The 15,332-nt window shown below is 34.7% G+C and overlaps 2 protein-coding genes across 2 annotated transcripts; both read right to left on the bottom strand.

Annotated features, from left to right (window-relative positions):
* Positions 1-656: 656 nt before the first annotated feature.
* LOC148610655 (peptidyl-glycine alpha-amidating monooxygenase A-like) lies at positions 657-8,767 on the bottom strand. The gene is made up of 11 exons (XM_088543214.1): positions 8,675-8,767; positions 8,094-8,197; positions 5,916-6,022; positions 5,354-5,431; positions 4,457-4,508; positions 4,086-4,153; positions 3,422-3,502; positions 3,165-3,244; positions 1,808-1,861; positions 1,280-1,329; positions 657-1,050 (listed from the first exon to the last, which is right to left on the bottom strand). Exons 1-11 carry the CDS (start codon positions 8,765-8,767, stop codon positions 918-920), a joined length of 900 nt encoding a protein of 299 aa, XP_088399340.1. The 3' UTR covers positions 657-917.
* A 369-nt stretch (positions 8,768-9,136) lies between these two features.
* Positions 9,137-15,039, bottom strand: LOC148610654 (uncharacterized). Its single transcript, XM_088543213.1, has 4 exons — positions 14,464-15,039; positions 13,255-13,358; positions 11,641-11,698; positions 9,137-9,249 (listed from the first exon to the last, which is right to left on the bottom strand). The coding sequence occupies exons 1-4, from the start codon at positions 14,510-14,512 to the stop codon at positions 9,137-9,139; spliced, it is 324 nt and encodes a 107-aa protein (XP_088399339.1). The 5' UTR covers positions 14,513-15,039.
* Positions 15,040-15,332: the final 293 nt, after the last annotated feature.

Raw genomic sequence — 15,332 nt, 5'->3', positions numbered from 1 at the left:
TAGGTTTTGACGTTGCATTCTTTGAAAATTTTCTTCTGTAGGGGGTACAATTGACAAAAAAAGTTCACTTTGAGCGAACCTTTATGGTAACAAGCATGCTAGGAAGCAAGCAAAAGCAGTTAAAGAGCGGCTAATTGACCATTGTTTGGTTTCAAATTTTGGAAATGTTTTTCTGTCTATGCTCTTTCCGCAGACGTTACCTTAAATCCTAGAGCTCTTACCATCTCATCTACGAGTCTAATCGCTCCGTAGTGGGGCAAGTAAAGTCAAAAATGAAACTTACAAAGCAAGAGTTTTGTTTTGTTTTGTTTTATGCTTGTTTGTTTGTTTGTTTTTATTAACTTTTTTTACTTGTTTAGCAATTGTGTGCACTATTCACATGTTAACGTGTATTTTAACACAATTATTTAGCATTCTTTGTAGGACAGGAAAAAAAATCATTTACCCACACATTTGCCTTTTTCAGTTTGTTTTTGTTTGTTTTTGACAAGTGATTTTGTTTTTTTTTTATGTTCATACAGGCGTGATTCATAATATTGTAAGCGTGGTGTTAAAGACATATTGATGCAGCCACGTAAAGATAGGTCGAGATACCATAATTCAGTTACATCAACCATGTATATGACTTAATTAGCAGAAAACAAGACAAAAAGGCCTTAGTGTGTATGTTCTGTTTGTTGTTTGTTTTATTCAATTAAAGTAAAACACCAATTACACATTATCCATATGTGAAATATCAGCTTGATCATCTATTTCAATGTGCATGAACCTTCGTTACTCCAAATTTCAATTTACCAGAAGCAACCGCTAAATACATGTATAGGGACATCAAACTACGTTGATTTGTACCTAACATGTCGGGCAAAAGTTGATGTATCGATGAACGTTCATTTGTTTTGTCCACAAATTGCAGCTGTTTACTCGTGATTACAAAATGAAAATTCTGGAAGATTTGTGACGCATGCACCCGTTCTTTTAAAATGATGTTCGTCTTCGAATTTATAACCAAAACTGACATCCGCACTGCACATCTCTTCTCCACCTCCCAATCTAGACCGAAAATAATGAAGAAAATATAACAAGATGAAAAACTACATGTACATTACTCATACATGTAACAATCTGTATCAAAGTATTGAAAACATGTATTGAATCATTGGACAAACGCCTGAATCAACATTGATATTGTACATTTCGTATATATAATAAATTTTTCAAGTCTTAAAGAGGAGAGATAATGCAATATATTCATAGATATACATGGACATACATTTCTTACCCAAATTTAACAGGGTTGTCTCCCTTTTTCATGTAAAAACATTTTGCTGCCTGTAAAAAAAGCAAAATCAAGTATGCAAAATTTATTTAAAAAAGAAAAGCAACTAGTATTTTGAATATATAAGTTCACCGCAAGTCCAATTCTGACAAACCTATGTTAATATTGTAAGAATACGTTACAGTTCTTTAAGAATGCCCTCAATGAATTAAATCTCAAAACAAACCCATTATATTGAATACTACGTTACGGTATATATCGCCCTTATATTTGAAAATGCTATACAAATTAGGGTACTTTTTTCGCAGCATTTTTTAACAAAAATGAGAAAATTAATTCTAGATTTATCATTTATAATATGATATAAGTCTCAGCTCTGCAAGGTCAACAGTATTAAAAGCCCCTTTAGTAGTACTCGACGGAGACTCGATACTCTTAACGATACAATGACAAACCAACAAGGTAAATGAAAGCGGATAATTCAAATGAGTATTAACATACGAGAATGTTATGCAGTCTTTAGTTACTTACTATAATATCTCCCTGTTTGATGTCAACAAAGCAACCTATAATTCTGTACATATCCTGAAAACAACAAAAGAACATATTGAAACCAACTTTGTTCAACATCTTTTTTCCTATGCAGAAGGTTATTATACGAAAGATCGATAGTTCCAAGACTTCTTTCACATTCATGAAAGATGCGTGACATTTCTCAGTTCAAACTTGACATTTCACACTTTCAACTTGACATTTGGAACTGAGAAACGTCTACTTGGAAGAGAGAAATATCTCGCATCAATCCGGAAGTGTTCATGGCACTTCCGGTCTTTCGTATTATTCACTAAATCCATTTACACTGTAACAGAACAACATGAATTTCTTCTCATATGCTACCGTCGCCCACGAGGATCATCGAACCCTAGACCGCTCGGTGACAAGTCAGTGACAAACCGATTCGGCTAAGGAACTAATCCTAAGGTCGACTTCCTTAAATAACTATTAAAATTTACTACCTTTTACAATGCAGGTAAGGTAGGCCGTCCTTTAATATATCCCTACCCTAATAGTCGTTATACCATAAAGGACTCTTAACACAATTGACTCAACAGGCTGTTGAAAGCTTAATGTAACTTATAAGCAGTTGATATTGACAGGCAAATACAGGAATAAATGAGGGACCACCTACAGCACTAAACAGCATTATACTAACGTGCACTTAACATCGTACATTATATAAGATATCAATCTACCTACATTGGTAGGCTGATAGAGCTGTTTCTTTAGTCAGATCATTTCAGTGTTAACAACCTATTTTCAAAATGCCGAAATTTGCTGACATTGGAGTAGACGACTGTGCAAATGCAGAGACGCTGTTTTGCCTTTTACGACATTAAGCTCCGTCCACCATAGACATAGCTTAAAATTATATTATTTCCTTAAGTTTTGTTTACTGTAATAAATATCAACGGAGTTGTTTATTTTGGTCGGAGTAATTTTTTTTTATCTATTTGGCTGGAAGTATCAGAGATGTACATGTAGACGTATAAATTCTCCGAGTAATTGCATTGCTGAACATTTTGAGGTATCTAATTATTTGTACATTTGTGAAAAAAAATCTTCCTGAATCCAAAAACAGAAACAGTGCATGAACACATACATTGTGGTAGACGAAGAAAGGGTAACAAGAAAACTATCCGATCCATAATCATGCAAGTCAAGTCCAAATTGAATTTGAAAAAATAGATAATACAACACCGGAGTTGCTGGTACCGCAATGGTTCTGACTTGGTACATGCATTTCAAACGAAATGGTGGGTAATGAAAATGATTGTGTGTATTCGTGTATAAGTTATAAAAATATATTCCGATCGTTTATGCAACAAACCTTCGGTCGTTCTTTTGTCAGCTGGTTGCCCAAAAGAGTCCATGTTCCATTGCGAATTCTGAAAATTTCTGCCATGTAACCTGTAAAAAATATGTTGAAGAAAATCATAAAATTTATGTTACATACATGTACACATATACATCTATTTGTTTCAGAAATTATAACAATCATGCATAAATGTCAGATATTTGAAACGAACATTTTTATAACCATTTACATTAATTTCAATTCAATAGGATAATAACACAGCTACTCACCGTAGTGATGTGTGTGCATACTAACTCCAAAAGCCAAAACGTCCGGTTTATTCCAAGGGCAAGCAATTTCAGCAAAATAGCCTGTCAATGCACACTAAGAGATATGTAAATTATGTAATCAACGGGGCATTGTTACGATAACCTATGTTTTGGATATGCCTTTTGAAACTATGACCACATAAAGTCTCAGATTACACAGTTTTTTTTTAATACTTGGAAAAGACGTGTTCCTCTTAAACAGAATGAAATAACAAGAGCTCCCAGGAGCCTGAATCACTCACCTGGTTACATTTGTGACTTTCAAGGGCAATAGCACTAACATATAGTCGTCAGTCAACTTTTAATGGCAGTAGCTCACATGGCCTTCAGCATTGAAGTTCTTCAGTTATTATTATTTTTTTTAATTCATTATAGCAATCTCGAACAGTGGCCGATCCATAATTTTGAAAGGGTGTAATATTCCAGTGGCGTTTCAGACGACAGCGAAGTTCCAGGCTATCAAAAACTGATTTCATCCTTTAGCGCGAAAACAACAAAATCTTTAAACAAAATGAACTTAAAGTGGGGGAGGGGTCCAATTCCCGAAATTCTTTCATTTCCGAATCCGCCACTGTATGTATATACAACCATTATGATTTAATAGTTCGCTTTATCATTAAATGACCTTTATCAACATTAGCTGGAATTTGACCCGCTGCAACCAACATGTGTGTTTGGTAGTTATATTTTGTCCTATTGAATAAATTTTAAAATAAAATATTGCATTTCACATTTACATTTGTACTAGACTGTAAGAAACGTACTGAGTAAAGACAACAAAATGCTCATGTTATAGCTTGAGAAATATGCATAAGATAATTTTGATATTTAGCATATGTTTGCAAATACATGTTTCTTTTTTTTTTTTGCATTTTCAGAAGTTCAGAACAATATTTTGACATCGCTACTTTGGAAATATATTCCTTAATACAGTTGAACATGCCGTGGACTATGCATCAAATTTAAAAACAAAATTCTATTGCTACGAATACTCACGGATATTTCTTAAACGTCAGGGTAATGTTAACAAGAGGATATTCTGTTACCTCTGCAAAAATATGGTAAAAATTATAATTTTCTCCATTCAAAGGATGTTAAATTGGCTAAAATTGAACGTAGTAAAGCAGTCAGATCTAGTTAAAGATACTTAGAAAAAAAAACAAAATTAAAAGTTCAGCAATGAGAACGTTACATACTTTTAAATATTCCGGGAATAATTAAGTATTAAGGCTAAAAACCACTAATTCCACTTCCCATAGACTTCTATGCTAATTTCACAATATTCAATGGCTTCTCTGGACTTTACCTTAACTTTTATCTGCAGAGGACTATATATCAGCATGATTCTACATATGTCAGCTCACAATCCTCAGAATGGCATGTGGGGTTAGCAGACTTGCAGTGCAGTACTGGTCACCGGAAGTGAAGTGTCTATAAATAGCATGGGAAATCCCAGTGTTTTCACAAGATAGGGGTATATTTAGAAATCATTACGGAGATTAGGCTTCACATCACAAGAAGCAAAATTCACCTATAAAATATACCGAAATGTTTTTCCTTTCAGAAACTGTTTAATTTTTTAAAATGAGATGAGAACTTTTTTCACAGCACTATGAGGAACAGGGGTAATTTCTGCGAAGGACTATTTTTGTGTAAGTTCCAAATGCTCATTGGTTGAATTGGTGGTCTGTAACCTAAAAGTATTGGATTACAATTATTTCAACTTGATTAACAAAGACGTGTCTACTTTTCAAATCAAAGTACTAATTACACATGGTTACAATTCAAGTAAAGCATAGTCCTAAACAGCATTTCAATTTCAAACGATATTTTAACGTTACGCTTGTAAACGCAGCATGTACACTAAAGATAGAAATACTACTGTGTTTTAACCTGTCACTGGAACTTTGAAATGGGTTTCATACGTCAAATATCTGTTTGTTGTAGATGAACCAATCTTCAACGATATGTCTGAAAATTAAATCAAAAGTTCAAGTAAAGAATGATAGTAAACCATGATAGGATACAGCCTTACATGTACACGTAACTTTGGAGGGCATAAAGGCCAATATGTACAAATTATTGACATGAAAAAAAAAACAAAAACAAAAACAAAAAAAACAAAACAAGAAAAAACAAAAACAAAAACAAAAACAAAAAAACCCCAAAAAGTACGTTTCAGTAAACTAGAGCTGTCTCCCTACAGCTTATTTAGCACGTTTCTACCTGTCTCCCTACAGCTTAGTTAGCACGTTTCTACCTGTCTCCCCACAGCTCAGCACGTTTCTACCTGTCTCCCCACAGCTTAGTTAGCACGTTTCTACCTGTCTCCCCACAACCTAGTTAGCACGTTTCTACCTGTCTTCCCACAGTTTACTTATACATGTAGATAGTGCGTGGCTTTATCAAGAGTGTTGTTCCAGCCAAAACATTGTCTAGCTATTTGTGTTTTTACCTTTTGGATATTTCACAAATCCTGTATTATGGTTGCTGTAGCTATCCACGAACGCACCACTCACAGAACTGCCAGGACAATATTTGCCTCTAGTTTTCGAGCACTCCCTGAAAGTTATACATGTAAGTAATTCAAATGTGTATTAAATGTAGCAATTAACAGCGATAATATCAAGACATGAAAGGAAATATAATACATATATATCAATCATGTGTGGTTTATATTCTTTGTTTTTTTTTATGCTTGGGTGTAGTAAGATGCCTACTTCACTTCACCAGCATACATGTACTTACTGTATCAAGGACCAGTCATCATTGGAAGAGTTGTTATCTCTTAGACTCAATTACTTAAGGAGGTAGACCTAGGGTAAGGGACATAATTCTTAGAATTAGTGATGTGTTTGTATCATATTCAATTTCACCACTGTCTTTCACGCCTTCATTTGAACAGAATGAAATCAATCCAAATTACTTTGATGCTTACATGACATTGATGTCAAATGCTAAATACAAACGTTCCAATGATTATAAGAATTGTATCTCTTACCTTACGTCTACCTCATACAGGATTGTTTTCAAATGTTGGTAAATACTGAGTATAAACGACATTAATGTTGCAGCATAAACTGATCCAAGGTCGTTCATATCCAATATAATCTAACCAAAATTTGGAAACAATTATATTTTAATTCAAAAACACAAGAAAAAAAAACTGAAATAAAAAAATCTTTCTAACATGAAATCGGCATTTATTTTTTTTAAAGCAGATAAATTCTGTTATTGTCTTCTATCGATAGCGCCATTTAAATTCACAAGCTAGTTCCGTACGGCAGTAATGGGGCGTGGCTAAAATACCAAGTTAGGTTATACGAAATAGACAATGTCGCTCGATATTTCTGAGCTATAGACCCTTTTGTAGAAGTTGATGAGCATGCTCAGTATACACATCCGCGAGGTAGGGCTTGGGTAGAATTTTCCTCGCGGAAGTGTATATTGAGCATGCTCTACGCATGCTCATCGAATATCCCACAGTTAGCACAAAAGGATCTATCCAGAATTTCACAGGAATTAAATATTTTCTAATATTAGTTACAATCATTTATATTTTAAGGACATTGAAATGCATAGTTACAAACTACATGTGTATCTCCAATATGGACCAGAAAAAATACACCAGAGAAGTCAGAGCACGACTAGTCCATATAAAATTCAGGCACTGCCCACGGTGTATGTGATTCATGGTGTCAAGAAAAACACCTAGCAAATGATTCTTTTGGTCTACATATGCTACATTTAAATACGGTTCGATAGTCCTTTTTGTATTTTGATCTGCATTATTTATGAGAACAGAACCGTACGTGTTATCTCTCACTAAAATCAATTAAATCAAACCGAAACAAGATCAAGTTACTTCTGCAAAAAAAAAAAAAAAAAAAAAAAAAAAAAAAAAAAAAAAAAAAAAAAAAAAAAATCATATACAATCTTAATAAGAAAAACTGGCCAACTTCATACACAATCTTATATGATAAACAGGCCAACTTCATACATCTTGTACACAGTCTTATATGGTAAACGTCTCCACAGTGCAACAACATAAGTCAGGTTATGAAGTCTGTACATTGTGTAACTGTTTCTGAGTTAGAAATGAAAGTGGATCGGTTGGGTTTTTGAAATGCATGAATCTCCTCCTATCGATTTTATGGAAACTTATACTGTTACTTAATCAGTTGAAATTTAACGATACAGATACCATACAGGAATCAGACAAATATCAGCGATATCTTAAACTGTCTTTGGTAATGTTGTATTGCCAAACCACAAAGGAATGAAACAGTGGAACTCAGAACACATTTGCAACGATGGAATTCAAAAAGGTGAAGAACTAAGCCTACGACGCATGACTGAATCATACTTAAAAATTAGTTTAAAATCATTGTAAAATCTTTCCGTCTTATGACATATTTCCCATAATTACCAGGAAAAAAATACATTCCATTAGATATTTCAGCTCTAAATATTAACACTATTTTCAAGACTTTTTTGAGTACGAAAATTTTGTTAACACTGACCACTATACATGTACATGTGTGTGTGTGTGTTTTTTTTTTCTTATTTAGAAAAAAATGTTGTCCATGGTAACTCTGCATGAATCTGTAAATTACTGAAATAATTATTTTACCATGGACCATGTCTTGCTAGATTTGACACACGATTCCAGAAAACAACATTTATACAGGTGTATGCACCAACAAACACCGCAGACGAAGATGATAAAAATGACTTCTACAACCTATTACAATCAGTTGTTGATGCCGTTCCTAAAAGAGACATCCTTATCATCTTAGGAGATCTGAATGCCAAAGTAGGTGATGACAGAGGAGGTAGAGAGAGGGAGATAGGACCACATGGAATATGGCAAATGAATGAGAACGGAGAGATGTTTGCTGACTTTTGCGCTATAAACAGTCTAGTAATTGGCGGTACTTGGTTTCCACATAAATCTTGTCATAAAACCACCTGGATTTCACCATCTGGAGACACTGAAAACCAAATAGACCACATAACAATAAGCCGTCGATGGAGATCTTCATTACAAGATGTACGAACAAAACGTGGAGCAGACGCAGCATCAGATCACCACCTTGTAATTGGAAAAATTAAACTCAAGCTTTTAACAACAAAGAAAAGAGAGACTACAAAAAGGAAGTTTAATGTTGAGAAGTTTAAAGATCAGAAAGTGAAAGAAAACTTCCAAATTACACTCAGGAACAGATTTAGTACTTTATTAGATCTTGACAACGAAGAAATGAACAATGATATTGATGACATCTGGAACTCAACAAAGACAGCCATTCTGGAAGCATGCGAAGAAACAGTTGGTTTCATTCAAGTGAAAAGAAAGAAATGGATGTCAGATCAAACATGGGATAAAATATCTGAAAGAAGGGAAATAAAAAAAAAGTTGATGAGTGCCAAAACCAGACAGCAAAGGAAAAACCTGCAAGACCTTTACAGCGCAAAAGACAGAGAAGTGAAGAAAAGCTGTAAAGGCGATAAAAGAAACCATGCTGAAAAGTTAGCAGTAGAAGCTGAAAACGCCTGCTTAAAAGGAGACATCAAAACATTGTATAACATCACAAGACAACTCAGTGGAAAGATCTCTCAAAATGAAAATTTACCAGTCAAAGATAAAAACAACAATACCCTCACAAAGCTAGAAGATCAGCTTGAAAGATGGAAAGAACACTTTAGTGAGGTATTGAACAGACCACCACCAACAAATCCACCAATACTTGAAGAAGGTCCAACACTTAACATAGAGACTGACAAAATTACTGAAAATGAAGTAAGAAAAGCCCTAAAACATCTTAAGAATGGGAAAGCAGCGGGAATCGATGGCATACCACCAGAAGCCCTCAAGTCCATGAATGACACTACCATTCAATATCTTCTTGGGCTATTAAACCAGATATGGGAAAAAGACAAAATTCCAAAAGACTGGCAAAAGGGACTCTTGGTAAAACTACCTAAAAAGGGGGACAGATCCAATTGCAACAACTGGAGAGAAATAACTCTTTTGTCCATTCCTAGTAAAATCCTATGCAGTATAATCTTACAAAGAATGAAAGAAGAGATTGATAGCAAGCTGAGAGATGAACAAGCTGGATTTAGACAAGAACGATCATGTGTCGACCAGATTGCTATACTCAGAATAATTATTGAGCAAACGATCGAATGGCAGTCATCCCTATATCTAAACTTTATTGACTTCCAGAAAGCATTTGACAGCATAGATCATCAGGTCTTGTGGAACATTCTAGGACACTATGGGATTCCACCTAAGATTATTTCCATGATTAAGTTACTGTATGAAGAATTCTCTTGTCAGGTCATACATGCTGGTACATTGACGGATCCTTTCCCTGTAACAACTGGCGTAAGGCAAGGATGCATTCTCTCTCCCCTTCTCTTTCTCATAGTCATCGACTGGATAGCAACAACGGCTTACAACGACCCTCATGGTATACAATGGACACTAACATCTCGTCTAGAAGACCTCGAATTTGCAGACGACATATGCACACTATCGCATCGTCTTCAAGATTCCCAACACCAGGTCAACCATCTCGAAGAAACAGCTAAAAGAACGGGATTGTATATCAACACAGCCAAAACCAAAGCCATGAGAATCCAACAAAACCAGATGGATCCAATATTGGTAAATAACCAACAGATAGAGAATGTAGATAAATTTACGTACCTTGGAGGTGTCATGAGTACAACTGGAGGCACTGACGAAGATGTACAAGCCAGAAAGATGAAAGCATTACAGGCTTTTTCCATTCTAAAGCCAGTATGGAAAAGTAAAACACTGAGAACGGCTACTAAGATCAGAATTTTCAACAGCAATGTTAAGTCTGTCCTGTTATATGTTTGCGAGACCTGGAGAGAAACAGAAAACACCATGAAATCTATACAAGTCTTTGTTAACAAGTGCCTAAGAAATATACTGAATATCAGAAGGCCAGAAAAAATAACAAACAAAAAACTCTGGCAAAGAACAAAACAACAACCAATAGAAAACACCATTCGAACCCGAAAATGGAAATGGATTGGTCATACTTTAAGGAAGAACAATAAAAACACTACAAAGCAAGCTTTAGGTTGGAATCCCCAAGGGCAAAGAAAAAGAGGAAGACCAAAGAACACCTGGAGGAGGGGTTTGAACTCTGAACTGAAGAGAGTAGGACTAACGTGGAAGAATTGTAACACCATCGCCCAAAACCGAAGCGAATGGAGAGAAACTGTAGTCGCCCTATGTCCACCTATGGACGAAATGGAATAAATCATGTCTTGCAAATTCTGCTGGTTCTTCACAGTATCGGAGAGAAACATGGTGGATATATTCGATATCAATCTCTATAAATGAGCTCATTGCAATATACAAAGTCATATTAATAGTATAGACATTTTGCATGTGTACAGGGACAGATATACAATAAAGGACGGTGAAATTGCAATACAATATACCTGATTCCTGGACATCGGGCATTTTCCCTGATATTCTAACCGTAAGTAGGTCAAATTTAAAAAAACTCCGAAAGTTTCATTGCGATCTTCAGAAAAAAAAACTTATTGGTCACAAAAATGCAAATTTGCTAAAATTTTGACTGATGTGTATAAAACAAATTACAACAGAAGTGGTTAAAAATGCATTTCGACATTTTTTGGTATATTATTAAATATAACACTTTGAGTCGGCCCACAGAAGAATATATGCAACCATCACATTGTATGCATTTTTGTGTAGTTGATTTAAGAAAAGCACACTTTAACAAGCACAACATTGTTGGTAAGGTGCTTTTAGGTGAAAAAGTAGCTTCTTCCTATAACCATGATTTAACTGGTGTGATAGTTGTACTCTAAATTAGTTCAAATGTGAAGGTTTTTGGTTCGAGTCTAACCAGGAAATATATTTTTTTAATGTATTTAAGTTTTTGGTAGAAATGTTATTTCTTACATTCGATAATCGAATAGTCATATTTTATCACAGGAAATTTCGTATTTTTTTTTCGATTCGTGACGTATTTTTCAAAATGCAAATTATATCATTTACTTGTTAATACGTTTCAATGTACAAAATACCGGCTCTCTGGCTGATATTGGTATTTCAGAATGATACGGTATGTGTATGTACATGTAATTATGCATTCTAATATACTTACATACATATGCTTCGCCAATTTCTTCTAGAAACTTAGTAAAACAGAAGTATTGATCAGCCTGAAATGGAAAAAAAACAATGCATGAAATACACCGAACAACACATTTGTGTATATAGAACTGCTAAAGAATGGAGCTCCTCTCGGCCTTCAAATCTACATGAATTAATTGTGGCAAAATAAGTTGAATAAACATAGTTCTTACATTAGCACACAAGGACTGGTTTGTAATTGCAATTAGTAAAAGTTGTTAGAGTAACTATTTTAGTATTGTGCATTGTATCGTTTTAGTTTGATATAGCAGGGTTTGGCTAGTTTACCCTACCGGTGCACCTGGTCCATGCTCCCAGTTTTTAGTGGAGTCCGAGTTTTTAACTAAAATTGCAAAACCGCAATTTATGCAGGTTCGCAGTAATATTTAACTTTACAGATTTGAACAAAACTACATATATTACATGTACCATTCAAAGTATCTATAAAGAAGTAAAGTGCCTAACAATTACGGTCTGACATAATTTGATTTTGGATTAAGTAAAAGTCAGTTTAATAGACTGGTGTAAAAACATATACCGCACCTATGGAGGCTGACGAGTGTGCTGATTGACAAGATAAAGGCAATTCGGTTTTAAGATGCAAAACCACGCCAGCACAATTCATATACCATTTGGGTCAGTATATTCAAAAATGGGCGTAGCTCTGTCCACACAGGGTTCAGCAGGGTTCTGTAAAGACAGCTTTGACAGGGTTCTTTCTTGACAGTATTGTAGGGGGTTAGGTATAAACATTGTAGATTGAGGTTTGGGAATATGCGGTTAAGGCTTTCCTATTTATGCAAGGTTTGCTGAAGGCTGGTATAGATAGGATTAATCCGGCCTTTGCTTCAACAAACTTTAATGAGGTCGAGGGGGATTTGATTTGGCAGGATTCTGTAATGGGTTTAATCTAGACCGAGTTTAACGGGACCTTTGCTTTAAACAGGACCATGCAGTACATACAGATGTACTGAAATATTTCTACACAGTATTGACTGGAGTTAGGTCTGAACAACAACCTCTTCTGCAGACCTTTTATCGCTTTCTAATTTACTAGGCATTATTCCGCTAGCCTGTAGGCTCTGATATACCAAATGTAAAAAAAAAGATCACAATGCATGAGTACTATACATTACAAATCTGCGAAGCTGTTACCGTTGTACTGTACTAAATTGCCTAAAGAGCTGAGATAAAGCACTGAGTGTGGCAGAGGTGTAAAGGGCTGGGGTAAGCACTGAGTGTGGCAGAGGTGTAAAGGGCTGGGGAGAAACAGTGAATGTGGCAGAGGTGTAAAGGGCTGAGGTAAACAATGAGTGTGGCAGAGGTGAAAAACACTGAAAATGGTCGTCTTAACACAGTATAATTCTACCCTAGATAGGGTTAGATGAACTCTGGTTATAAAGGGCCGAATTGGGGTCTGATTTTAAGTACATGTACTCGGGTGCCAAAAAGAGTTAAATAGGGTTCTTTATTCACAGAGTAAAGCGAGAGTCTGTGTTGACCAGTTCCAATATTAACTCTATTAAATAAAAATACAATCACACAAATCAAGTGTAAACAGAAATCCCCCAAAATGAACACAAACCTTGTTCACTTTCACTTGAGGCTGTGATATTTTCATTTCGTATACTCTTTCTCCATTTTCATCTTTATGTGCAATAATATATGGAAGTTCTCTGAAGGCAGTGGCTGAAATAAATACTATAACATATTTTGATAACAGAATATTTTGCAATTGGAAACCTCACCTCTTTTGTTCGAAAAAAAAAACTGTTTGTGCAGAAAATTACTATCATGGCATATGCCCCTTTTATCAACAAATTTCTGGTTCTGCGCCTGATCGCCAGCCATCCTGCTTAGAAACCCCAAAAATGTGTAATTTCCCCCGAAGAAAGATTTTTTTCTCGATTTAAATTCGTTTGTAAATAGCTACATGTACTTATAGAAGAAGACACTGAACTAGAGGCTCCCATGGACTTGAATCACTTATCTGGTTTATTGTTCGTCTTTCAAGGGTAATTTCTCTACCAACGAGTTGTCCAACAACTTCGACTTACCTTTGTTAGTATTATCATAAGTGTTATATCATCCATTTTAAGTTTTATCTAATTATGGTTTTAAAGATATAAGCTAAATACTGCAAAATGTCATTGTTCGGATTTCAAGGGCAATCACTCTAAGAAATGGTCGTCTTACAACTTCGAATCAATGGAGAATTTGAAGAACTATAACCAGGTCGTAGAGCAAACAAAAGGAAGGCGTTTTCATTTTCTTTATCCCTCATAGTTTTTGAGAAAAAGCTCGATGTTCGTTAAATACACACGCTGACCATGTTCTAAAGGGAAAAAATAAAAATGAAACGCATTTTTTGTACAGAATGCGTAAAAATTTTCATTACAATCTGTCACTTGGTTTCAGTGAAGAATGTCGATCGATGACGATGATGACGGTAGACGCCAAGAAATTCTAAATTTAAAATATGCTCTGTGCCTCAAAACTGGAGTTATATTTTCAAAAAAAAAAAGAAAAAAAAAGAAACCAACAAACTAAAAAAAACACACAAACCAATAGCAAAACAAAAAACAAAAACAAACGGATAAAAAAGTCAAATACAAAAATCATGTACATGTAGATCTAGAGAGGAGGATTATTTTGAATTTTGAAGTATAAAATTTGTTTGCGTTAGTATATATATGTAACGGGGGCATCTAGGATTTCGGAAGGGGAGGAAAAAAACTATTATTCGTATTATAATTATTGGTAAACTTAAAGAAAGGATAAGTAAATTACTTACTGCAATAAAATATATTCAGCCACAATGTTAAAACTGGAATCCCCAACATGTTGTGTTGAAATTGTATATTGAATTCAAATTTTATCGTGGAACGAAATGGTTATGGTTTCTTGTCATCATAATTCTTAGAAATCGTATCCTGTTGTTCGAATAGATTCTAATAAATCAGATCAGAAGTCGTGATGTGGTGAAAAGTATACAAAACATTACCTAGAAAAAGCAGGATACGTTAAAAGGGACAACCAAGTAAACAAACTAGAAAAAGGATAATAAAAAAAAATAATAAAAAATAAATAAAAAGATAATGTACCCTCATAAAATATTGATGCCGCTTTTGTAGCGCCTAAAACTTGAAAATTTACTTAAGTATGAGTAAATTCTTAAATTTTTAAATTTCAAACACTTTATTTTAAAAGTTACAACGGAAGTTAAAACTATTCGTAGATTGAAGTATTGTTTCAAGTTTTGTGGCGCTCGGGCCAGGTTTCTCGAGTGGTTGAACCACATCCCAGTTCATGCACTTTGTTATATATTCTTTTTTTTGGTAAATGATAGCCTTGGACCCCCCTTCCTTTATTATGTATTTCTTGGTCGGAGACCCCGCCTCCTTTTTGTAAATATCGCAATTTGCGCGTGAAAAATGAAAAAAATTGTTGATGTAAAAACAAGTGTAAAACAGATTCCTTCACAAGAATGTCGTTAGAACTAAAGCAGGGGACTTCATGAGAGCAATGGAAATATTTGCTGAAACTTAATGTATATATGTACATTTATTTTAATACTTTCATCAGCTAAAAGGTACTTTATATTGTGTACCGAAATCAGCTAGTGACGTTCAAACGAAATGTCATCTGTTCATCTATAACGTT

Source organism: Perna viridis, chromosome 8 (genome assembly GCF_037379345.1).
Source record: "Perna viridis isolate PV_CMFRI_1.1 ecotype Kerala chromosome 8, ASM3737934v1, whole genome shotgun sequence".
NCBI lineage: Eukaryota > Metazoa > Mollusca > Bivalvia > Mytilida > Mytilidae > Perna > Perna viridis.
This window is presented reverse-complemented; position numbering and strand designations above follow the sequence as displayed.